This window comes from Panthera pardus, unplaced genomic scaffold (genome assembly GCF_024362965.1).
Source record: "Panthera pardus isolate Hobbes unplaced genomic scaffold, ASM2436296v1 HiC_scaffold_7, whole genome shotgun sequence".
In the NCBI taxonomy this organism is placed as follows: Eukaryota; Metazoa; Chordata; class Mammalia; order Carnivora; family Felidae; genus Panthera; species Panthera pardus.
In genome coordinates, this window is record NW_026527002.1 from 81,377,113 (window position 1) to 81,402,901 (window position 25,789).

Consider the following 25,789-nt stretch of genomic DNA (forward strand, 5'->3'; position numbering starts at 1 on the left):
GATGCTCGCTTTGTAAAGACTGTGTCGGTTTGAATGTGCTCTCACACTGTCGCTCTCACACGGAGCAGTGTTCCTCTGGTCTGTTGCTGATTTGTAGCTTTCTCGTATCTGCGTCAGAGAAGATGGTCCTGAGCCGGGAGATAAAGGAGACTTTTGAGAACGGATCAAATCTGGCCTTGAACAAAAGCCAAGTCCCGGAAGGTCCTGTTCAAGTCCCAGCTGAGCAGCCGGGTGCCCAGGGCATGGCTGTCTGGTTCCTTTCTCAGAGCGAGAGCCCGCGGGAGCCGATGGGTCGAGTGCTTTATGGACTGAGACCGCCATGCCTGAGCGGTCCCCTCTGGTCTCGGTGAACAAACCCCGCGTACTCTCTGACCTTACACCCCACACCCCAGCAGCTATAAGGTTCGGTCAGCTTCTCAGGGCACCCACAGTGGATGGGAAACAGCAAAGCGGGGTCTGTCCCTGCACGTGCGTGGAGGAAGAATAAACATGGATATTCGGCTGGGAGGCTCGTAGCTTACCCTCGTCATTTCTCCTAACACAGCTGTGCTGGCTGTGAATTCCCATAGCTTCATTCTCTCAAATAAAAGTATTTTACCTTTTTTAAAAATTTTTTTTTAATGTTTATTTATTTTTGAGACAGAGAGAGACAGAGCATGAACGGGGGAGGGGCAGAGAGAGAGGGAGACACAGAATCGGAAGCAGGCTCCAGGCTCTGAGCCATCAGCCCAGAGCCCGACGCGGGGCTCGAACTCACGGACCGCGAGATCGTGACCTGAGCTGAAGTCGGACCCTCAACCGACAGCCACCCAGGCGCCCCTCTTCTTTTTTTTTTTTAATGTTTGCTTATTTTTCAGAGAGAGAGAGACAAAGCATGAGCGGGGGAGGGGCAAGACAGAGGGAGACACAGAATCTGAAGCAGGTTCCAAGCTGTCAGCAGAGCCGGATGCCGGGCTTGAACTCACGGACCACGGGATCATGACCTGAGCCTGAGCCGAAGTCGGACGCTTAACCGACTGAGCCACCCGGGCGCCCCTATTTTGCCTTCTTTCTTGAAGAATATTTTCACCGGATATAGAATTTTTGGCAAATAATTTTTTCTTCCAGGACTTTCAAGATGTTGTTCCACTGTCTTCTGGCCTCTACTTTTTCTGATGAGAAGTCAGCTGTTTTTTTAGTTGTTCCTCTGCTTAGTAATGGGGGTTTCCCTCTGGCTGCTTTCACAATGTTCTTATCTTTGGTTGTCAGCAGTTTGACCGCCTTGCGTCCAACTGTAGTTTTCCTCATGTTTACACCTTGGGGGCTGCTGACCTTCTTGAATTTGCAATTTTGTACCTTTCATCAACTATGAAAGGTTTTGGCCGTTATTTATTCAAACAATTCTCTCTTCTCCTCCACCTCCTCCTGCTCCTCCTCCCCTCCTCCCCCTTCCCCTCACCCTCCCCCTCCTCCCTCCCCTCCTACTCCTCTTCAGTCTCTTTCTCCTTCTTCTGGAACTCCTATAATATTTATGATAGACCCTTCAATATTGTTCCCCAGTTCCTTGAGGCCATGTACATTTTTTACTATATTTTTCTGTGTATTCTTCAAATTGGTTAATGTCTACCAATTTATCTTCAGGTTACTAACTCTTGTGTCACTTCCAATCTTCTCTTCAGCCCAAATGGTGAATTTTCAAATGTTTGATTGTTTTAGTTCTAGAATTTTCATTTGAATCCTCTCAGAGTCGCCATTTCTCTGTCGAGATTTCCTATCTTTTTATTAGTTTCATTCATCGCAAGCATATTTTCCTTGACGTCCTTGAACATAGCGATATGGCTGCTTTAAAGCCTTTACGTTGTGATTACAGAATCTGGATTCTGGATCGTCTCAGTGTAGATCTCTGGTCATCATCTTTTCTCTAGAGTGTGCATCATAGTCTCCTGTCTCTTCAGGTAAGTTTCCTCACGTAGTTTTAGGCTGCTTCCTGGACACTGAGAATGACGGGCGTAGAAACTCTGAATTTGCTGGGTTCCTCTGAAGGGCACCAGGCCACCAGCCTGGCTGAACTCCACCTGCAAACGGTGTCCTCTTCAGTGGGCGGCAAGGAAACCTGCAGCTCAATCTAGCAAGCTTAGTTGGACTGTTTGGAAACTTCCGTACACACGCAGGGTTAAGAGGTCAGCCAGAGATTTGAGGAGACCTTATACATGGGATTCGGGGCGGCCCTGCTCTATCTTTTTTGGTTTGTTCCCTCGTTTTCCAGCTGCTATGCTGGTCCTGAACTCTGCCCTCAGGTTCTTAAAGTCATTAAGACTAGGGGTTCTGTCCCTCGTGTTAGCCTGCCACATGGCACAGATTGTCCCCAGACTCAAAGCCACAACAATAGGAAATTTACCAGTGGTTCTCTTAACCCCGGTGTTGATGACCCCTCAGTACCTGCCTGCTTTGGGTCACCAGGGACGGTACAGTCAGAGACAAACAGGTGAAGCCAGACTTGACCCGCTGTGGGTCAGATTTTTGCCTGGCAGCTGTAGTTTGCCAACCTCTTCTATAATCTATAAATAATGAAATTTTATTTTTTAAATTTTTTAATGTTTATTTTTAAAAGAAAGAGACCGAGAGAGAGACGGGGGGGGGGGGGGCGGGGAGGGGCAGAGAGAGAGGGAAACACAGAATGTGAAGCAGGCTCCAGGCTCTGAGCTGTCAGCACAGAGCCCGATGTGGGGCTTGAACTCACAACCTGTGAGATCATGACCTGAGCCCAAGTCAGACACTTAACCAACTGAGCCACGCAGGCACCCCTAAATAATGACCTTTTAATGTCTTCTTTTCCAATCTTTATGCCTTATTTTCATTTTCTTATTTTTTAGGTCACTTATTCTATCATCGAGTAAAAATGGTGAAAGTAAATATCTCTGGATCATTTCTGATGTTACAGGGAATGCTGTTAATGTTTCCCTGTTTATAATTGGCGGTAGGTTTTTTATAGATAGCCTTTACTGAGTTAATACTCCTCTACTCCTACTTACAAGGAGTTTTTCGTGAATTTGTGTTAAATTTTCTTCAAAAGCTTTTTAATTGAAATGACCAGGTGACTTTTCTCATTTTTTCTGTTCCTGAGATGATACTCTTTCACAGATTTTCTAATTTCACACCTCCCTTGCACTCCTGGATTAAACCTACCTTGGTCATCTTGAATTATGTTTTTATACATACACATTTTTATATGTCTTTTCGGATTTGGTTTGTTAAAATTCGACTTGGAGTCTTATTTCTCTGTTTTTGAGTAAATGGACCCGGAACGTTTCTTGTCATGACTCTTCAGGTCTTTGCCCTGTGCTGGCCTCTTGGATTTGGATGGGTGGCTGAGTATTCTCTCTTCCTCTTCTCTGGGGTGATCTCAAGTGGTTTGCTTCGGGGGCGCCTGGGTGGCTCAGTCGGGTGAGCGTCTGACTCTTAATTGCGGCTCAGGTCAAGATCCCAGAGTCTTGGGATCGAGGCCCTGAGCTGGGTTCCACGCTGAGCATGGAGAGTGTGTAAGATTCTCTCTCTCTCTCCCCCCATGATGGTCTCTCTCTCTCTCTCTCTAAAATAAAAAAAAAAGAACAAAAAGATTTTGCCTCAATTATCTCATAATTACAGTACAATACATGCTATCTAATTACAAGTCCACTTTTCAAGTTATTTTTCTCTATGAATGTCTCACGTCGTCTAATGTTTTGAATTACTTGCTACACTACGTGTGCTTTATCTACAGATACGTTCTACTTTTATCTGTATTGACGGTGTTCACCTCACCTACTTCCCTCCCTTGTTGGGTCGCGTCAGGAGCTCCTCCTGTTGGAACCCATAATGGGTTCTGGCGGGCTCCATCACCCCGCCATTACTGTCCTTCCTCCTTCATTTCCACTTTTACTTTAGTATCTCTTTTGGGGGATCTAATCCATTGCTCATTTTTCAAGTTCAAAGCCGGGCACTTTTAGCTTCTCTTATTCTCTGGCATAAGTAGGCAAGGGTAAAAATCACCACTTCTGTGTACCCTAACAATCTTTATATGTAACTTTTTCATTAGTATTCAGTTAGAGATAGTTTTACATTGACATGGTGATTTCGTTTCTCATCCATAAACTTATCAGAAGAATATTCAATTTACTAGTACAAATAATTGTTTACTTGCTTGTATTAACGTTTAGCTTCAGGTGGGCGGTGAATGGAGAGTGTGGCCGTGGTGGGAAGACGTCTAGGGGAAGTCTGGACCTTTGGAATGAAATCAAAGTTCCCGGATGTACTGTTTAAGGTTCCAGAGCAAATACCTGCCTATTCTTGTTGTGAGACACATTAATTTTGCGGAGTAAGGGGGTGGGAGGAGGGGAGGTCGATGGTGTCATTTCGTGAGATAGCAAGTTGTGTCAAGAGCAGACATCTGACGGCCCAGAGCCCCAAAATCTGGTTAATCTGAGGACGCACCCGTGGCCCGGGAGCATCCGTGATGTCCCCACAGCATCTCAGCGCTCACACCTGCCCGGGTGCTGAATCAACCCTGAGATCCATGTGTACTTACCTTTATTCCTCGTTTCGTCTCCAGAGAGCTGAAAGGAGTCTGAGAGAGAGGCTCAGCCCACACAGTGGACGCCGGACTCTGGAGCGAGGGCAGAGGGGGGCAGACATTCAGGGGGTGCTCGGTGTGGGGTCCCGAAACGAGAGGGCCAGAGCAGCTGACGCGCTCACCGCCTTTCCAGCCCGAGTGAGGGACCGTGCAAGCTGCTAATCAAAGACGTGGGGAACTGGAGGCAAACGGGGGAGGGAAAGAAGACAAAGGTGTGTCTTGGATGAACCACGAAGGAGCCGACGCGAGGCTGAAAGGCACTGGGCAGGGGTGGCAGTGCGGGGTGGGGGGAGGGAGGCTGGAATCCGGTGCGGAAAAACAGGCCCGTGCCCCTTTCTCCCGCCCATAAGCCAAAGCAGAGCAAGGTCCCTAGGTGTCCAGGTTCTAATGCGGCATCCTGGCAGAGGGGACCGTGACAAGAAGCAGGGTCTCCCTCACGACCCCAACCAGGACGGGCCTATCGACATCACGCCGAGCGCACGGCGGTGACAGTTTTACATCTTCGGTGCACGTTCATGCCGCGGGCTGGCAGCTGGCAAAGGTGGGGGCGTGGTGCGCCCGTCTCGGTGATCTGGATTGATCCAGAAGTAACTTCAGGAAAGTGGGTTGAGTTCGGTCCTTTAAGCCAGTGGACATTTCGCTTCTCTGACCATGACCCATATCAAGAAACACAACATGTGAGGCATCCCTGGGTGGCTCAGTGGGTTAGGCCTCCGACTTCGGGTCAGGTCATGATCTCGTGGTTCGTGAGTTCGAGCCCTGCGTCGGGCTCTGTGCTGACAGCTCGGAGCCTGGAGCCTGCTTCCGATTCTGTGTCTCCCTCTCTCTCTGCCCCGCCCCTGCTTGCGATCTCTCTGTCTCTCAAAAATGAATAAACATTAAAAAAAAAAAAAGAAACACAACACGTGACCGTGCATACACGCTCACAAACACGCACTCACATTCGCACACACTCACACATGCCTGGGAAGGAGGGCTAGCAGCTGGTTACAGCTTTCCTTCCTCCCCCGGGGATGCCTCGGAGAAAGCGAGGAAAAAGAAGAAAGGGGGAGGGATCCGCACATTTCCTTGCAGCCTTGCAATCCAAGCTCGCGCTTCCTCCTGGACAGATAAACACATGTTCTCATGTCGGCCCGTCTAGGCTCATCACACACAAGTCTGGGTTTATCACGGCCACTGGGAAATGTCAGTATCTCCGTGTAACTACTGGATTTCCAAGCAAAATGTTTCTCAATGGAAACACATCCTCGTGTAGGTGAAGGCCCCGGGCACCCCTGGGGGTTCTCTCTGCACCCTCCCCCACCCATGAGGTGTCAGGAGGGCAGGCTGGGCGGTGTCTGGATGCTTCCCCCAGGCTCCCCTCTGCCAGGATGTCTGTCTCCCCATCCTCGTCTGGAGGCCAGAGGCCAGAGCTTGAGCCTCGGAACCAGCCAGGCGGGGGGCGGGGGGGGGGGGAGGAGGAGGGGAGGGGGGCAGGCGGGGGGGGGGCGCTGGGCAAGCAGGTGGAGAGCTCTGTCCTCCGGCTGCTGTGCCCGGGAAGAAGCTGGGCCTCCAGGAGCAGCTGGAAAATGAGGAAGAGCTTTCCACCCTGAGACAAGCCTTCTTTCTCCTGTGACCAATGAGACAGACGCTGAGCTCCCTCGGAAGGTCGCCCAGCCTTGAGCACCATCTGCTCAGAGGCTCTGCAGGGGGAGGAAGGCAGCTCCAGGGAGCTGGGGGAGGGGGGAGCCCAGCGGCATTCTGTCAGACAGCTGGGACACCCTGGGGGAAGTGACGGCAGAAGTCTGAGGACTGGGCACTGGGGGTCCTCAAATCAGCACCAGGAGGGCGGGCTCACCCCTCATTCCAGACACTGCTGAGGGGAGGGGAGACTTGGATGCGGTCACCTGGCCACCAGTCCCGGGTCAGCCCCCAAACGGCTACAAGCTGCTGTGAGCGAACACATTTAACAACTGACTGGCTGCAGTGGGGGTGATGGGGGGGGGGGCTTCTCCCCAGAGAAGTAACCGCCCCCCCCAAAATGACTTACTCCTTCCAGAGCAGCAGGAAAGTTCCAAGTGCCCATGGCCTCCTGGCTGGATGTGGCAGGTGCTGTGCCCAGGGGTCTCCCAAGCTGGGTATCTGTACGACCCCCCACTTGGGGCCTCAGGCTTGGGGGGGATGGGGGAGGTCCGCTCCAAGAGGAGGAGAAGGCCGCCTGGGGGCGGGGAGTAAACACTGCTGGAAGTGTCCGCTGTTAGGAATGGGACGGAGAACGGGGACATGGCCAGGCGGGCACTGGGAGCTGCTCACCCATCATCCCTCTTAGGGTCCCCCATCTGTCCCCTTTTCCCCACTCTGGAGCAGTTCACATCCCATCACCACGAGTGGGAGTGAGAAGAGAAATCCTGAGGACGAGGCCTTCCAGCTGCCCCAGTGCAGCTCCGCCGCCTGGTGGGGGGGCCCCCCCCTCCCCGACCCGACTCTCCCCGCGGCCCCCCAGCGCCCGCTGCTCGGAGCCCCCCTTCCCCCCCTCCCCCCGGGGGCCCCCCAGCGCCCCCTCCCTGGAACTCCCCTTCCCCCACTCTCCCCGAGCCCCCCTCTCCTCACTCTCCCCAGGCCCCCCAGCATCCCCTCCCCGGAACCCCCCTCCCACTCTCCCTGGGTCTCCAGTGTCCCCTCCCTGGAACTCCCCCTCCCCCAGTGTCCCCAGGCCCCCCTCCCCCCCACCATCCCCTTGCCCTGCAGTGCCCACTTGGACGCCTGAGTGGTTAACCACCTTCTACTTGTTGAAGGCTTTTTACACTGACTGTCCCCCCCGAGGCCCAGAGGCCCCAGTGATCTCTGTGCCCCACTTTCACAGCTTTGCCACTCCCTGGAACACTCCAGAGCTGTCCCGTTTGGGGGAAATCACAGTCCTCCTCCAGGAACCCTGTGACTTCTGTTCAGAGTCGCCAGGAGGAGACCTGAACCCGCGGGGGGGTGCGGGGGTGGGGGGGGGCCTAGGCAGAAGGGAGATTGAGCATTCCCGGGGTGGCCCAGCAGTCCCCTTGCGCAGAGGACAGACCCCCCGATACCACAGGGTCTGGCAGCTAGGACACGAGAGGCAGGAGCCACTGGCAGAAATCAAAACCAGGGTGGGACCAGCACCCTGGGGGACCCTAGACCCACGAGGCGGCCACCGTGTCACCCGCCACCACCTGCTCAGCCCCTGGTGCTGTCTCAGTTTGCCCACAGGAAGTCTGGGAGGACTCTTGGGCTCCCTGCAGCCAACGTGCGGCCAGGCTGCGCCCCCCTCCGGGGCCCAGGGGCTCATCCGACAGCTGGCAGAGCTCCTCTTGTAGGGCCAAGCGCCCTTTGTCCTTGCTGAGGTCAGCTGGGACCCCTCTCTGCCCCTAGAGGCCGCCCCATTCCTTCCCCTGAGTCCCCCTCCTCTGCGGGCTCCCCCACACCTAGGAATCACAGTGCCGGAGACTCGGCCGTCCCCTCACCCGCACATCCCCGCTCAGCAGCGCCGGGCAAGGGTGCCGACCGAGTAACCAGGACCAGAGTCCGAAGGGGTTTGGGGTGCCTGGCCGGCTCAGTCGGTGGAGCGAGGGACTCTTGATCTCGGGGTTGTGAGTTCGAGCCCCGTGTTGGGTGTGGAGATTCCTTAAAAATAAAATTTTTTTAATGTTTATTTTTTTTAATTTTTAAAAATGTTTTTATTTATTTTTGAGACAGAGAAAGAGAGCGTGTAAGCAGGGGAGGGGCAGAGAGAGAGAGGGAGACCCAGAATCCAAAGCAGGCTCCAGGCTCCCAGCTGTCAGCACAGAGCCCGACGCGGGGCTGGAACTCACAGACTGTGAGCTAAAGTCGGACGCTTAACAACTGAGCCACCCAGGCGCCCCTATTTATTTACGTTAAAAGACAGAGCGGGGAGAGGAGTAGAGAGAGAGAGAAAATCCCAAGCGGGTTCCACACTGTCAGTGCAGAGCCCGACACGGGGCTCCAACTTACAAGCTGTGAGATCGTGATTTGAGCTCAAACCAAGAGCCAGACGCCTAATCACTTAACTGCTTAACTGAGCCACTCAGGCGCCCCTAAAAATAAAATCTTAAAAAAAAAGAATCTTGGGGGCATTTGAATTCTGTACACCACCACCCTGACCGTGGAAGGCATCAGATCATTCTGAGACCAGAAACGCTGCCCCGTGTCATGGGCAGCGGGAAGAAGCCTGTGACCGGAGAGGAAGCGGCCCGGCAGGTGACGGTCTGGGCCCCGACACGGCTGCCTGATGGCAGAGGCCTCCGAGGGCCCTAGCCGGGACTGCCCGGCCGGATCCTGGCTGGATCCCCACCAAGGCGGGTCCCAGGCAAGGCCATTTTGCTGCTAGGAGATCAGCGTCCGTGCACCAGGCCTGCGGTGAGCTCTGTGGGGACCCCGGAGACGATGAGCCTCCCTGAGGTTGACTCTCAGAACTGGGGGTTTTTTCGGTGAAAAAGGAGGGGGGGTCCATACACTCGGGGAACGTTTGGGTGTTTGGGTCTTTCCAGACTCTGGCCGTAGCCCTTAGTACCACAGGGTCTCCAGGCAGCTGAGTCTCCAGTGATGGGACAGTGAGACCCATCCAGGGCACCAGCCATGTGAGTCCCCGTGGGAACATCGAGGAAGACCCGAGTGCCTGGCACAGACACCCGCCAAAACTCCCACTGCCACCCCAGAGGGGACCGAGGCCCGGCCGGCACCTTGGTCAGACCCCCAGGGCGAGACCCGCGGGTCCCAGGACGAGCCGGCATGTGGGTGTGGAGACCAAGCGCCCCCCGCGTGCGGACCCGCACCCTCGGCCCACACCCGGCGACACTGCCCGGCCGAGGAGACGTGGATCCCACCGCCCGCAGGGAGGACGCGGCCCCAGGTGGGGCAGGGGCGCCCACGGCCACGGTCCCTGGAGGCACACGGCCCCCCTACTTCCACGGGAGCCCTCGGAGCACGAGAATCAATAACACCCTTGCTCCCTCCCCCACAGGTGTGCCCACTGAAGGCGGGTGATGGAGAAACGCCCCCAGCGTGGGACGGGGCCCTGCACCCCCGGGGTGATCCGCCAGCATAAATGAGCCGGTGCCCCCGCTGGCTGCCAACCAGCCCGGGCTGTCCGCACACGATACGGGCGTTTTCCGGATGACCTGAGAGAGACGACACCACTGAGGCCTCCGGGGGGCTCGGTGTGGCCCCGAGTCTGCCCGGGCAGCTGCGGGGGGCAGGGGGCTGCCGTCTCCCCCTCAGTGTCAGAGCTAAGTCTGCGCCTCCAGACGGACGGCCACGGGCGCGAATGAGCTCGGAGGACGTGTGGCTTCAGCGTCCTGATGACGTGGACAGCTGCCCGCTGCAGGCACAGCTGGGCGGGGGACGGGAGCCTCCGACGCGGCCGAGGGGCTGAGGTCGGGGACAGAGCTCACCCAGCTGGGGTCACCCTGACGCACAAGCACGGTTTTGGAAGTACGCCGTCTTCCCAAGCTGGACAAACTACCATATGGGATGGTGGAAACTCGTGCACTGGCCCAGATACGGCCACCCCACCCTGCCCGAAGCTCCGTGGGAGTTTAGGATTTGGAGCTGGGGTCCCGAGTCAGGCAGAAGTGTTCCTAGAAGGTCATTCGCTCAGGAGGCTATAGAAGCCATTAGCAAACGGTCACCCCGTCAGCAACATGGGGGACAGGGCTTGCCTCCTTCTGCGCGCAGGAGCGTATGCCCGGCTTCTAGCCACCGAGGTACCCGGTGCCTCTAAAGGTCAGTGGCCAGGCAGGGGCGGGGCGGGAGGCGCTACGGGAGACTGAGTCGTGGAAGGACACGGCTGGTCGACGTGGCCTCCAGGAACCCGAGAACCACTGTGTAAGAGGAAGCGCGACTCTGGGACCATCCAGCTGGGCCGAGCGCCTCCCCCCAGGTGTCCTTGTCCGGTGTCACCTGAGGACAGCGGGAGCCGGCATCCACACACACCGGTGCTGCATCCCGGGGGCCAGGAGGGACCAGCCCCTGCTCCGCGGCGCCCCGTGCCCTGGGACGTGAGTAAAGGTCATTTCGCCCCCACGGAACGGGAAGTGACAATGTAGTTTCAGGTCTCATGCCGCAGACGTCATTTTAATCTCTCCGTCCCTGCTGTAGGGAAGGAGAAAGGGCTTGTCCATTTTCCGATAAAATTAATTAAGAAAAAAAACCCGCTCGGGCCAGCAATGACCTCAGGAGAAAATGTGTGGGGAGGCTGTTTGGAGCCTTGTGTCAATGCGGTGCCTTTGAAGACAGATCAGACGGGAAGCAAAGAGCATCTGGCCTCTGAAAAATCCCCCCACGATTTAGTGCCTCCGCGGACACACGTAAAATCCTGCAACGACCGTCGAGGCTGAGGAGAAAGTGTGGTGGAGCTGGGGACAGACCTGGCCTGAGCCCCGGCCCCACGCCGTCCCTGTGCCTGCGCCACGGTCCCTCTGCGCCCAGCTGGCTGCTCACGGAAGCAGGGCTGGAGCAGAGTGATGGCACGCCGCACCGCGTGACGGTGGCTAGAAGTCCTCCCCTTCTCACTGGAAGTTTGGGCCGCCTTGGGACAACTGTTACCAAACTGAGAAATCCAATGATTCGTGCCCGTCCTGGCCAAGGAAGAAAGCAGCTGGACGTCCCGACCAAGGGGCAGGCAATGGGGGCCACACACACTAACTCCCAACATTCCATCGCAGTGCTTGGGTTTTTTTTTCAATGTTTATTTTTGAAGGAGAGAGAGACAGAGCATGAGCAGGGGAGGGGCAGAGAGAGAGGGAGACACAGAATCCGAAGCCAGCTCCAGGCTCCGAGCTGTCAGCACAGAGCCCGATGCGGGGCTCGAACCCACAAACAGCGAGACCATGACCTGAGCCGAAGTCAGATGCTTGACCGACTGAGCCACCCAGGCGCCCCTGATCCTTTCTTGTGTTTTGTTTTCCTACGCCAACGGGTCACATGCTGAGGTTGTAACAAGGTTTGAGGGAGCCACGGGTCCCACGATGGCGTGAAAGCCCAATCATCACGCTTACGAACTACAGAAAGATCCCCGGAGCCTGATTCTAAGTGTGAGGGTGAATGATCCTGCCGAGGACGGACCGGGGTCAGCCCCAGGGTGACGGGGAGCAGGCCCAGAACCGGCGTCCTGGGTGAAGTGCCCCCAAAAGCACATGCCCACCGGAAGCCTCAGCCTGTGACCTTGTTAGGAAATCGGGTCTTTGCAGGTGCGGTCGTGTCACAGAGGACTGAAGTAAGGCCGTCCTGGACTTGGCGGGCCCTCCATCCAATGGGAGTGTCCTTGTAAGAGACAGGGAAAGACTCACAGAGACCCGGGGAGACCACGTGGAGACAGGCCAGAGTTGGAGGGACAGGCCACAAGCCAAGGACACCAGGAGCCCCAGCAGCCGGAAGAGGCAGGAAGCACCCTCCCCCAGAGGCTCGGAGGGAGCATGGCCCTCCACACCCAGAGTTCAGTGTCTGGCTCCAGCCCGGGGAGGGTAGACTTTTGTCATCTGTGGGGCTTTGTCACAGACCAGGGTGCTGACAGCATCTCCGTGGCTTCTCGTGTATCGCAGTCCCCAGGGCCCAGTGGGGGCCAGTTGTCCCCAACATCCTTCTCTGCCTCCAGCTCAGCCCGTGAGGGTCTGGGGTCCAGGGCCCCTCAAAGCCCTGTTCTCTGTCCCCAGGAAACCTCCTTCCTCCTCACATTCAAACCCTACCACCCCCCCCCCAAAGTGAGAGTCAGGCTTGCCATTCCATTCACTGGGACAGGACAGGGGCCTCCCTGCCCTGGGGATGACATTTTCAGCACAAACATGCCTCCCGTCCACAGGAAGGGGGGGCCTCAGGAAGGAGCCCTCCTGATAGAAAGGCGTCTGGGAACAGACAAGTCACGTGTTCATAATGGGGGACTCACGGCTCAGACGCGTGTGGTGAGGGGTCTGCTCTGGTTTGTTTCACGTGAGGGTATTTCTGATACTTGAGGGGCATAAAGTGGACTTTCACTCATGGTCTACGACACCCACTCCTCATTGGTCCCTATGCGGTCCTCATTTCTTTCTTTCTTTTTAATAATGTGACAACCTTCTGTGAGCTCACCAACCAGCAGGAAGACTAATACTTTGACACTAACTCGCTGCTTCCTGTGAGACCCTTCTCAGTCCCCTCTGCGCCCCTGCACGCCCCTGCCTCCCTGTCCTGGGGGAGTGACACCATGCTCTGGAATCTTCCCCTGATTGTTCTCATTCTCCTCAGATAGATGATTGATAGAGGTGGATGGACGGATGGATGGACGAAAGGATGGATGGATGGACAGACGGATGGACGGACGGACGGATGGATGGATGGACGGACGGACAGATGAATGGATGGATGGATGGACGGATAGACGGAAGGATGGATGGATGGACAGGTGGATGGATGGGTGGATGGATGGACAGATGGATGGATGATGGATGGACGGATGGGTGGACAGATGGATGGACAGACGGATGGATGATGGATGGACGGATGGGTGGACGGATGGATGGATGGGGACAGATGGACAAAAGGATGGAAGGACCGACGGATGGATGTTAGGTAGATGACAGACACATAGATAGATGACCTACAGCGTTATTGTCTGTGAAGCTATGCTTGCCCCATCACACTTCTACAGAACAACAGTGTACTTTACATACGAGCGTCAGCTTTATGTACTGTGTTGGGACTCGTGCTGCTAGCCTCCTTCCGAATCGTGTTTTGGCTAACTCACTCCCCACAACTGCCACAGAGCGCTCCATCACGTGACTGTATCACAGCTCATCAACCCAAACCCCGCGATGGTCATTTGGGCTTTCAGACGGCCGCTCTCGCGCACAGAGCGACCATACACATTCTCGCCCGCGTGAGATGTTTCACTGGGCGATGTGAAGCGATTGCTTGGTTCTGGGAACAGACCATCCAGAGAATGCGCCACGCTGTGTCCCCGGGCGGGCTGTGCCCCAGGATCTCGGACGCGCAGCGTGCAGGAGAATCTGGCCGTGCACGTGGCCTCCATCATGTGGCCCGATCAGGCTTGTGAACGTTTGCTAACCTGGGAGCAGGACCCTCGTTTGTGGTTGGCATTTCCCCAGTGACTAGTACAGCTGGACATCTCTCTGTCGTGTGCATGTCCTCCGCGGGTCACCCGGGGCTCTCCTTGGCTCCGCCCGACCTCTGCAGACTAGAGACGAGAGCTTGGCTTCGGCGGGAGGGCTCCGTGAGGAAACCCAGCGGATTTGAAGGCACGGTAACCAGGTGATCACCGCATGGGACACCGGGGAAGCTCACCAAAGAAAGACTTCCTTTCAGATCAGCTAATCTTCAAGCCTTCCCAGCCGTGCTTGCTCGGGTAGACCAGCGCTCCCCTCCGAGGTCTCTTCTGGATCGAGAGCCCCGACCTCGTTGCTTCGGGAAGGTGACTGTCTTTCTGATCATCCGTGCGTCTCCTTGCCCACCTGGGGCCAGGGGTTGCTAGGTCCCCAAGTTAGGGGACGAGGGCCCGGTGCTCTGGAGGGACTGGAGCAGGGGCCCGGATATTCCCTTCAGAACAGGGAGACCTGGGGAGAAGGCCAGTTGGGGAGAACCGGGGCCGAGGGGCAGTGTTGACACTGAGGGCTCCAGTCCATAGCAGGGTCCCCCGACACCTGCACGCCTCACAGCTGCCCTGTCAGCCGCCTTTTCTCAGTGACCCACGACTCATGACTTGTCCCTCAGGTAAGTCATTTTCCATCTTGTGTTTTATTCATTCATTCAGCGACACTGCCGATGGCCTGCAGGGGTCTGGCCTGGGAGGTGAGTAGGGGTCTCTGCCCAAGGAAGGGTCGGGGTTCTTGCTCCAAGTGTGTGACCTCCCAGCAAGCAGCCCACCTGGGAGGATGGGGAGCAGCCCCCCTAACGCTGACGCCCTCCCCACACAAGCCAGGCAAACGGCTGGGTGCTCCCTGGGCAAAGCAGCCGGTGTAGACCAAGCCCCCAGCCTCACTTCTGCCTCCGGACCCTCCCACACAGCCACGGAGTCACCTGGCTGGACAGACACTCGTGCGTTTCCCCAAACCTCTCCCCGGCCCTCACCCGGCCAGCGCCAAGACCAGCGTGGGATCAGGGGGACTTGGGCACAGTGGGGGACAGGCGACACTTGCCTTTAGCCTAGGAATTCTGGAACTTCAGACTCTCGCCCACAGACTCTCATCCTCGTTCCCGTCCCGCACCCGAGGGCCCCGCCCCGCATCTCCCCATCCTCCAGGACGTCCCCCTGGGTGACGTCAGCCTGGACAGCCGTGAGCTTGTCACCGGTTCCACCTGTCCCAACCTCCTCCTCGCCTGTGCCCTGACCTGGCGACCCTCCCCCGGGCCCGGCACGGGCCATCCCTTCCCTGAGCCCTCTCCCCACATCTCTCATCGCTGAGTCCTACTGCCCTAGACAGGCACCAACCCCCGTCACATGCCCCAGACCCCGGACCTCCAGGCCTTCCCCCAGCTCCACACGGTGGCCCGCTGGCCCTTCTGGGAACGTGGATCTGAGCCCGTAACTCGGATACACGGTCAGCTCTTGGCTGCCCACGGGTCGCAGTTCAAAGGTGTCCAGGCCCGGGTTCCCGAAATTTGGGCTCCTCAGGCTTGAACTCGGTCAATCATTGTCTCCCTTGCCCCTGACAAGCGTGCTGGCCGCGAGGCTCACCTGTCGAGCCCTCCAGAAGCTCAGGGCCGGCAGCGCGTGGTCTCCCCGGGAGGAGCCAGGCCCCTTGCCCAAGTGGTGAGGCCCACGCCCGCCCCCTCCTCACTCGGGGTCACTTTTCATAAACGTTCCTCAGACTTCGGCCTCGGCCAGCACAGACAAATGCATCAGCCGCTGGCAGGGAGCAGGACGGGGGAGCGACTCCTGAAACGTGTAACACAACTGCGTCCCCCCGACGGCAGAGCCCCACTGAGGGGACAACCCTCTGCTGTCACCGCCCCTGGGGCAGCGCGACCGCCATTCCCGCCAGAGTGACCCTCTGGCTCAGCGAGGCCAGCTGGAGGGGGGGGGGGGATGGACACCTGACAGTGTCTGAACACAAGGGTACGTGAAGCAGGCCCGGCGGACAGGAAGCAGAGACAGAACGGGAGCTGGAAAGCGAGGGCTGGGGGAGCCCGTCTGCGCCAGTGTGGACACGCCGCGCCCGCGAGGCCTCTCGGGACAACAAGTCAACCGCCCACGACTCGTGTGTACAAAGGACGCGGAGGGCGGAACTATGGCCACATCGCCCCGTCCTCGCACAGACACCTGGAGGCACAGGGGGGACAGGGCAGGAGATGCGGGGGCCACGCCTCCCACCTGCTTATGGCGGGAACGCAGCACCTGCTCAAAAACTTAAGTTAAAAGAAAACGGAGAAGCCCCTGGCCTAATTCCCAGGCCCAGGGTCCCTGCGCCCCCTGCCCCGGGGCCGCCCCGTCCCAGCAGCCCCCTCAAGGAAGGGTAAGGAGGCCCCCGGGGAAGGAGAGCGGGCCCCTCTGGGTACCGGCACGGGACCAGGGCCAGGGCCGTCTGCCCGCTGCTCGCTCCCGGGGCCTAGAGCCTAGCGCTTAGCTCCCAAAAGTGGAAAACGAATCTGGAAGCATGTGACACCAGGGGCCTGCTGCTGCCACCTGTCCCAGCGGGCCCCCCCGCCGTGTGCTGTGAGCGCGGGTGCTGCAGATTCCTGGAGCCGGAACCGGGCACTTCAGTCGGGATCTCGGTGCAGGGCCTGGGCGCCTGCGACCAAAGCCCTCCGCTGACAGGTTCCCACGGCCACGGGGAGGCGTGACTTCCTCCCCCACCTCGGGGAAAGGTCCCTTCCCTGCAATGCCAAACTCAAGGACCTGTGGGTCCCCAGTGTGCAGATGCTGGGTGGAGGTGGCAGATACCCGGCGATGTCCCACGTAAATGTCCCTCCAGTGGAACAGGAAGAAGCAGGGGTGCCTGGGGGCTTCGGCCAGCTCGGCCCTCTCCACCAACGGTTAGCAGCACTGGCCGTGTGCAGGGCTGAGCCAGCAGTGCCCTGGGGCCCCAGGAGACGGAAGCACCCGAGGTGGGGGCCGAGGGACACGAGATACAGACCGGACGGACCGGACGAGGCACCGGCGTCCTCAGGGGGCTGGGGGCACAGGCCAGGGGGAAGGGTGGGAGAGAGACCACCCGGAGAGGTTGCGCTTCAGAGAAGCCCTCAGGTCCGGGGGAGGGGGGCTTGGCGGAATAGGGGAGGGGTCAAGGGCAAGCCTCAAGTCCACCCCCCACCCCCCACCCCCGGCTCTTCCAGCCCTGCTGCCGGACCAGCACTCTGCCAGCTGGAACAGGGTTCCTCTGCTTGCAAACACCGCCCCTCCCTCATGAGCTGGGTGTCCCCACATCACAAACGAGGCTCAGAGCGGGTGCAGGACTTGGTCCGGATCAAACGGCAAGAGGCATCTGAGCCCCAGCCTTCCCTGCAAACGCACTGACGGTTTCCAAATGTCCGTGTCTTACCTACCTCTTCCAGGTCTGCTTCCTGGGGGTCTGACCGGGCTGAGACCAGTGCAAACGAGGAGGTGGACAGGTCCCGCACCCACCGGGTGAGGACGTGGGGGGGGGGGGGGCGGGCACAGGGCACCCACTGACCCTGCCGATGCCCTGGGCCCACACCAGACTCCCCCAGACCCCCCCCAGGAGGCCCTGGGGAAGGTGAACTCCACAAACGCCCTCCCCAGCCAGACTGCTCCAGAGCGTGGGCTGTGCCTGTGACCTCTGTGAGGCTGCCAAAATCCTGAGCTCACCTCCAGGGATGACGTCCAAAGGACTACAGACAGATCCCAGCCATGAATCTGACGCAGCTCTCCTGACCAAGTACGGCGGGGGCGGGGGGGGGGGGGGGCGGGTGTCAGGCGACGGTCTGGAAGAATCCTGCACCATGACACCCACCACAGCTCGTTTGTCACAAAAGCCAGGGTGCCTAACCATCCGGAGGTCCGGCGACAGAACCCGCTGTCTCGACTACTCATTAAATGAGCAGATAGGGAGTTCTAGCAACAAATGGTGAAAGGCTGTTTCTTTAAAACTCATCAGCCATTCCTCACGGAAAAGAATCTAATTGAGATATGAATAAATAAAGAGCCTCAGCTGAATAAGGACTGGTTTTCAAGTCCAAAAGCAAACTTCGATTCGAGGTGCCGCAGGAAAGGCCTGCCATTAACACAGACGCGCCCCACGGCAGTGTCATTACTCAGCCGCTCTGCGGGTCCCGGCTAAGGCAACAGCAACAAAAATTGAATAAGCAGTAAACACACTGAGAAAGCAGAGTCGAAATTATCTCCGTTCGGCAGCGGCCTGGTCGTGCACCTGAAAGTGCCAGGAGTGGAGTTGACGAAGGTCAAGTGTTGGAAAATCAGCCTCTCCTTAGTCTTGTGGCCGTGCTGTTTGCGGCGGCCCCCAGGTCTCCCCACCCCGCCCGCACCTTGCTGGCAGTCCCTGAGCCCGAGCCCCGCTTCTCTGCAATTTGGGAGCTGCATTCTGCAGCCTCCCAGCCCCCAGGGTGGCCCGCCGCGTCTGGTTCTGCCAGGGAGACGACACCGCCAGAGACCGCGGAGGAGGGCCAAGAGGCAGCGGGAAGCCGGCCAGCTCGCCGCCCGGAGCAGCGCCCCGGCCCTGCCACACCGCAGCGTGGGCACTCAGCCCCCAACCCAGGTGAACGAGGCGCGGAACTTTAATCCTTCTGCCACAATTTTTCCCTCTAGACCCATCTTACCGGGGGGAAAATCCTGACGTCTTGGCCAACGTGGAACACCGCCTCTCCTCTTTCCCCCCGGGGCTGCGTCCCGTGGGGGGCAGGCTGGCCGATCTGGTCTTCGCACAGCGACCAGGGCGCCCAGGCTGTACCCGGACGGCCGTCACTCCTGTCGGCGCGGGCGCACCCTGACCGTCATCCCCAGGCCACATCACATCTTGGTGGCCTGAGGCTCCAGGCGACCCGGGCCAGCTCCAGCCGGGACCACTCAGAGGTCCTGCCCCTCGGGAAACTGTCTCTGGGGTCCACCCCCCTACCCTGGCTCCTTCCAGCCCCTCTGCCTTCTCAGCCCAGGGGCATCTCTGTCTCGTCTGAGGAAGATTCCTCTCTCCCTCCCCGACTTCAAAGGGGCTTCTCTGCAGACTCCTTCTCTGTGTCTTGTCCTGTCTCAGAGACACCGGTGGCCCCATGGGTGGTGGCTCCCAGAAACATGGAGGCCGGTGATCCAGGGGCTGCTTCAGGCATCTGCCCTCCTGACACCTGAAGCCCCCAGCCATCCTGCTTTTTATTTTAATTCTTTTAAGTTTATTTATTTTTGAAGGAGAGACACAACGTGAGTGGGGGAGGGGCAGAGAGAGGGGAAGACACAGAATCCGAAGCGGCTCCAGGCTCCGAGCTGTCAGCACAGAGCCCGATGCGGGGCTCGAACCCACAAACCACGAGATCACGACCCGAGCCGAAGTCGCCTGCTCAACCGACTGAGCCTCCCAGGCGCCCCCCAGCCGTCCTGCTTCAATGAAGGCCAGGTAGGGGGTGGGCACTTCTGGAAAGAACGGCACGAAGAAAATGAAAAACATCAGGTCACCACACCAAAAATGAGCAGTTTGGTTTACAGCAAAGGGGGAAATCCCACTTACAACGCCCCCCAAAGCTACAAGTTGCCGAGCAGTAAAGACGCCAAAGAAGATACAAGTCGCAGAGGAAGAAAACGAAATCGCCAAGGGGCATATGGGGCAGTCGGCTGCGCGGTGAGACCTCAAACCGGGACCACGACCCCATCCATCCCCCGCGTCAGCCCCAAGCGGGCGAAACTCCAGTCGCCCCTCCGAGGTCCTTCTGGAAGTGGACAAGTGGATCGTAACATTCACCTGGAAGAATAAACGGTGAGGAGCAGCGACCTTCTGAAAAGAGGCGCTGCCTCAGCAGCTCTGGAACTCGCTGTGAAGCCGCCAGAAGCAAAGCGCCCGGCGGGGCCCCGACGCCAGGCGGGTCGGACCGCACGGACGCGGGTGCCGCGCGCTGTTACCAAGGTGGCACTTCACGTCAACGGGGGAAAGACGGGCTCTTCGACGGGTGGCACTGAGACACAACGGCCATTTATTTCGAAGAAGTCCTGCCACATCGTGGACGAGCCCCGGGGGGCCTGGCTGTCTGCAGGTAGCGGCCATCGCGATAACAGCACCAGAATGTGAGGACTGTCTTCCCAAGGTCAGGGCACAGGAGGCCCTCCTAAGATCCAGAAAGCACAACAATTAGCTTGGACCACACAGAACACGAGGACGTGCACGCGAGGACGGCGAGGACACCAGGACACAGGACCGTGGGAAGGACGGCACCTAACACACGAAAGGGTCCCTAAATCTGTAAGAAAACACAAGGGCCACAACACAAGGGCCACAAGTCGTGACAAACTAGTGAGACGTTCAACCTCGCAAATGCGTTTTCCAGTGGAAATCAGGGCAAGGGTCCATTCGGTCTCCCAGACTGACGGAAGCTCCTCGAAGAGGAGGGGCCCACGGTGAGGGGTGGGAGGAGTGGGGAGGGGACACGGCTTCCTTCCCTTCTTTGGGGGCCATCTCCTTCCACGCGGATGCTCTCCTGGCTCAGCCACCCACTTCCTGAGGCCCCTAGAGAGTCACTCGACTGCAAGAGGACACGAGGACGAGGGCGGTCGCGCTGGTCACACAGGGTGCTGGTGAAAGAACGGACCCCTCGCCTTCGGGTGAGAGGCGGTTCGGGGGAGTACTATGCACACCCCGAAAGCAAAAGCTCTGTGTAGATCCGGAAGGGTGTCCTTGGCCAGTTCTTCAGAAAAACACCCCAAGGGCGCACGGGTTCACCAGCGCTGTCCACGTGCCCAGCCGGACCAAGCGCCCCCCGCAGCCGGTGGGGCTCAGCCCCACGAGGACAGCCCGTCAAGGTGGAGACCGCTCGCAGGCCCTCGGACGCGCGGGCCCAGACTTCGAGGCGGCAGCTTGGAAGCAGAGGGGAGACGACGGAGCAGGGGCTCCAGGCCATGCTGCCCCCGGAGCCACCCCCCCCCCCCGTCCACCTCGAATCACACAGCACGCTGAGAGCGCTGGGAGGGGCTCCCCACTTGTGTTTTGCACACTCCCCACGCAAAGATGGCCCGAAAAGTTGGTAGGAACCCCGTGTCCGGGGGAGGAGGGGGGGGGGGGGCCTCGTCCTCCCGATGTGTCCGCGGCCTCCACTGCTCAGTGTCCTCGCCGGCACCAGCGTCCGGCATCTGAATCCTCAAGCTGCCGTCTTGCGGGTCACCCGCCCACGGGGCCCGGTCCCCACGCTCCCCAAAGCACCAGAGCCACGCGGTGGGTAGCACACTTTACTGAGTTTGGGGACAGGTACCCTGCAGAGCAAACTTCAAACCGAGCAGGAGACAAGTCCCCGGCTGTCTGCACCAGCAGGAAGTTGGCCCCGGTCTCCAGCGACCCCTCTCCTCTCTGGCTCACCCTGGGCTCCCAGATCCCTCTCCCTCGCTCACGCCGGGGAGCCCCAGGAGGAATTCCGCTGCCAGCCCTCCGTGAAAGCACGGTTCTTGCCTGGGAGTCCAGGACCCGGGAGCGACCACGGCCTGGGTCAGCCACCGGGGGAGGAGGAAGAACTGGGCAGAGGTCGGAGCCCTGAGAAAGCCCGGAGTGGCCGCCAAGCATCACGCGGTGTGCCTGGGCCATACGACGACCCCCGCAGCCCGGCAGGTGTGGGAGGTTGGGTTGGACTCAGGGTGCAGGGGCAAAACCGCAGACCCACCGCGGGAGCAGGAAGCGCATGGTTCCCGAAGATTCACCTACACGTCCTCCCCTGCCGCCTCCCACCCGCAGCACCCAGTCTGTCTGGGGCATCCCACACGGGGCTTCCTCGGCCCCTGGTGGGCGGGCTGGCCTCCAGGACTCTGCCCAAGGTGGCGCCCCGCTCGGATTGGGGACAGGGGGTGTCTGCTAAGAGGCAATTCTGGGCACGACACTGCTCCCAACAGCTCAGAGGGGAGCCGGCGCCCCCAGTCTGATCACCCCAAGGCCATGCGAAAGAGCAGGAGGAGACACAGGGGCGTGTGTCCGCTGGACACGGAGGGCCGAGGGGTGTGCACCCAGACGTGAGTGCCCATGGGCTGGGGCACCCCGAGCTGGCGTGACGTAAACGTTTCAGTGCGCACCTGCGGACGCTTCGGGAGCGTGTGGCTACGTGCGCGCGGGTGCGGGAGCAGAGCACAGCCCTCCAGACACGGGTGTGTGTTGGTGTGCGTGTTCCCACGTCTGGTATCCGCGTGCACACGCGCATGGTTCTAAGGCCTCACCCTCCTGTCCCGGCCGTGACTCTGTCCGCTCCAGCCTCCCCACAGCTGCTTCCGAGGCCCGAGGCCCCCTCAAGCAGCCCGGCACACGCAAACACGCACGAGCCCCCAGTCCCGGTGCCTCACGCCCTCTGCCCCCGCGTCCTCCGTCGGGACTTGTCCCCACCCCTCGGCCAGCCCCACCCCCACCCCCAGGCTCAGACCCACATGTCTGGACCAGAAGCGACTTTATTTCTCCGGCGGAAGATGCCCTCACAGCCAGGCTGTGGGGCTGGGCCTGGCTCTGCCTGCCTTTCCCTCGGAGACCTGGGGGTCCCAGCCCCCAGCCTGCACCCCGGGGGCCCGGAGACGTCCTGCCGGCTGGGACTCGGAGCTGGTGGAGAGAGAGGGAGGCCTCGAGTCTCAGGGAGGGGGGTCAGCTGGAAGCCCTGTGGGAGGGCGAGGGCCTCAGGGCCCAGCCCAGAGGAGGGCCGGCCCCAGGCTGAGCAGCAGCCCCCCGGCCAGGGCCCAGGGGCCACCCCCCGCCCTCGGCCCCCCGTTGCACAGATCTGTCCCGCAGCAGTCCACATCGACTTGTAAGATCCCAGAGTTAATGAAGCCCATCAGATAGTCCGAGAAGAAGTGCCGCTTAACGAAGTCGCAGGACGAGGCGCACATCTTGTTCACGGAATGGTCCTTCCTGCCTGGGGCAGAGCGGGGAGAGCCTGGGGCGGGAGCCGCACCTGCGCCCTCTTCCTCCTGCCCCGCACGGGACCCACCCACGCCGCCTCAACTTCACGCAGAGGGCCACGGAGAGGGCCACGGAGGGGGCCTGGGCAGGAGCGATGCCGCTCACGGTCACACAGCAAGGCAAGTGTAGCAAGTGTCCTACCCACAGACCCACACTCTTATCCACGGCCGGAGGGGCTCAGAGGACGCCCCCAACCGCCCCCTGCCGGGCCCAGGTCCGGACTCACTGCTGCTGGGGTCGGTGATCCTGACGCTGGCGCACACCGTGTCCGACGGCTGGCACTGCTTCGGGGTGCAGTGGCTCGAGTTGGTGGTCAGGGTGCAGTCCTGGCACCACAGGCCGTGAGCTGCGCAGGGCACGAGGACGCGGATGAGCAGAGGAGCTGAGGCCCAAGCTGGCCCATGTGTGCCCCACTCCCCTGGCCACCGAGGCTGCTCCCGGGAGGACCGCGCAGCTCCAGGAGGCCAAGCACCACACCCCCCTCGCCGACCAGCGGTGACCAGGCCAGACTGGCCCCCGGAGGTCAGGCCCTGGGAGAACCGCGGTGCCTTCTGGGCAATCTGCGGGGAGGCTCCCAGCCGCCGGAACTCCGGAAGCCCCTGGGCACCCTCCGAGGCCCCCCACACACACACACACGTGTGCACACATGCACGCACACACCAGCCACACACACCTCACACTTATGGGGCTTTCCCGCAGGCTCCTGCACGCTCCCACACCTCCCCGCACAGTTCGGTCGGTTCCAAGCCAGGAAGGACTTGCTGGGAGGCCAGGTGGGGGCTCTGAGAAGCGATGGGGCGCACGAGGGGGCGTCCGTGCGGGACTAGCCCACGGTACAAGGGCGGGCAGGAGCCAGGAGGGCCCCGTGCGGCTGGGGCTGGGGCCGGAGCACCGTGAGTCAAAGCGACGGGCGCGAGGGCCCGGCTGGGGTCGCCGGGGTCGGGAGCGGGTGTGGACGTGACGGGCACCGTCGGAGGATGGCGGCCCCACAGCCCGGCTCTCCTGGAGACCCGGCCCAGCCCCGCGGGCCGCCCCCAGACTCACCGGGCGCAGAGCACAGCAGGGCGGCCAGCAGCACCAGGCCCAGGCCGGTCATGGCTGCAGGCGGCATGCTCCAGGCCGGCCTCGGGAAGGCGCGGGGGTTGTGGGCGGAGGTCCTCCGGGGCGCAGGCCTGGCAAGGAGACGCCTCGGTCAGGGGTCCCCGCCGCCCGCCGGACCCAAGCCCCCCCCCACCCTCCTTTTGCGGCCCCGGAGCGCAACCTCCGCCTCGAAATCCCGGGAGGGGAGGAAGGTCCGCTAGCTCGCGAAGCCCTACCCCCAGCCCATCCCCCAGAGCGTCCACCATCACAGCATCCCCTCCGGGGAGAACAGGTCCGCCGTCTCGAGCAGGGTGACAGCTCGAAATGCCCCCAACCCGCGCCGGGCACCTGTGGGGGGCGGGGGGAGGGTCGGGGGCAGCGCGTCTTCTCCCCGGGGAGCGGCGGGTGCGTCCGGAGAGAAAAGGGCAAGACAAGGTGCGAGCAGGCCGTACCTGCCCATGGGGGAGGGGCGCGCGCCACGTCCCCACCCCCACCCCTGGGCTGGGGGCCCGGGAGCCCCGGGCCGAGCCCCCGCCCCTCGCCTCCAGCGCGCACCCGGGCGCTCACCGCAGGTCGAGGCGTGGAGCGCGGGCTTCGGGTCGGGGGCGCACTCACATCCCTGGGGGGGATCGCGGCTCCGGGGCTCCGGGAGGCGCGGGGAGCGGTGCCCTTCGGTCTCCCTGCGGACCGGAACCCGGGCGCAGCCTTGTCTTTCGGGGAACGCAGCCGCAGACGCGGACCCCGCGCGAGGGGCGGAGCGGAGCCGGGGCGGGGGCGCGCGGGGGGCGGGGGCGGCGGGAGAAGGGCGGGCTGGGCGCCCGGGGCTCTGGGCCCCGGCGGGTCTCCGTCCCGGGCCGTCCGCGCCCCTCGACAGCCAGCGCCCGGCCCGCGCGTCCGCCCCCTCCGGTGCCGGCTCCCTCCGCGGCTGTCCCGCGCGCCCCTCCCTCGGCGCGGGCGAGAGCCCTTCCCCCTCCGCTTGGCGGAGATCCCCTCGAAATTTCTCGGAAGAACGTTTACTGCGAAAGGAAGCGAGCGAAACGCACAAAGACGCAGGGACGGAGGCGGGTAACAGCGGAGGTGATTCGCTCAGGCCCTCGTTCGCAGACTCCCAGCGAAGGGGCCTTCCCCAGGCCAGCCGTCCAAGCTTCGATGGTTTGCGGGTGCGCACCCCCGCCCCGCCCGGACCGGGAGCAGCCGTGACCACCCCCACCCGCCGCCACATCCACATCCGAGGCGCCAGTCCCAAATGCTGCTCTCGGCATTCAATGCCCTCCGCCGCCTGCTTGGCCCGTTTCTCAGCTTTGTCCCTCGCCTTCCCGCCGCACAAAGCTGTTGAGTGCTGTGTCTTCGCACCCGCTGCCCCCTGTGCCTGGAATCCATCGCTGCTGAGCGCCGAGCGAGCCCCAGCTCCTGTGCACATGTTGGGGGTTGTTTCTTTCAGTCTGCCTTCGTTTGGCCGGGCAAATATTTGTGGAGTTCCCACGGTTGGCCTAGTGCTGAGCACTGTGAGAAGAGCTCCGCCCTCCCCACCCCCCCACCCCCGCCCGATCTTACCTCAGACAAACGATTATCACTAATATCCCCTTGTGAGCTGTGCCGCTGATCACATGGACCCAGCACATAGTATGTGCTCTGTGCAAACCCGTGTGTTCTGTCGTGACAGCTTCACACCCTCCCTGCGAGTGCTGTTGGCGTCCCCACCTTACAATGAGCAAACGGAAGCACAGACAGGTTGAGCTCCCTGCCCAAGGTCACACAGTGACAGGTGACAGAGCGAGTGTTGGAACCCTAGAGCCTGTACACCTTAACCCCGCCCCGGGCTGGAGGAGTGAAGGGGAAGGAGATAGACCGGCAACTCCAACTTGGGGACTGGGGCTCCCACACCTTCAATTCAAATATGAGTTCAGGGGCGCCTGGGTGGCTCAGTCCGTTAACCATCCGACTCCAGCTCAGGTCATGATCTCATGGTTTGTGAGTTCGGGCCCTGCGCTGACAGCTGGGAGCCTGGAGCCTGCTTTGGGTTCTGTGCCTCCCCCCTCTCTGCCCCTCTCCCACTTGCACTATCTGTCTCTCC

The 25,789-nt window shown here is 60.4% G+C and overlaps 1 protein-coding gene and 1 non-coding gene across 2 annotated transcripts; both read right to left on the reverse strand.

Annotated features, from left to right (window-relative positions):
- Window positions 1–11,522: 11,522 nt before the first annotated feature.
- LOC128775375 (small nucleolar RNA U13) lies at window positions 11,523–11,625 on the reverse strand. Its single transcript, XR_008420105.1, has one exon. It is a non-coding gene; the product is annotated as a small nucleolar RNA U13 (small nucleolar RNA).
- Window positions 11,626–22,115: 10,490 nt separating this feature from the next.
- On the reverse strand, window positions 22,116–24,855 carry LY6H (lymphocyte antigen 6 family member H). The gene is made up of 5 exons (XM_053896131.1): window positions 24,759–24,855; window positions 24,283–24,395; window positions 23,680–23,807; window positions 22,862–22,981; window positions 22,116–22,588 (listed from the first exon to the last, which is right to left on the reverse strand). Exons 3-5 carry the CDS (start codon window positions 23,744–23,746, stop codon window positions 22,353–22,355), a joined length of 423 nt encoding a protein of 140 aa, XP_053752106.1. The 5' UTR covers window positions 23,747–23,807; window positions 24,283–24,395; window positions 24,759–24,855; the 3' UTR covers window positions 22,116–22,352.
- Between the last annotated feature and the right edge of the window lie 934 nt (window positions 24,856–25,789).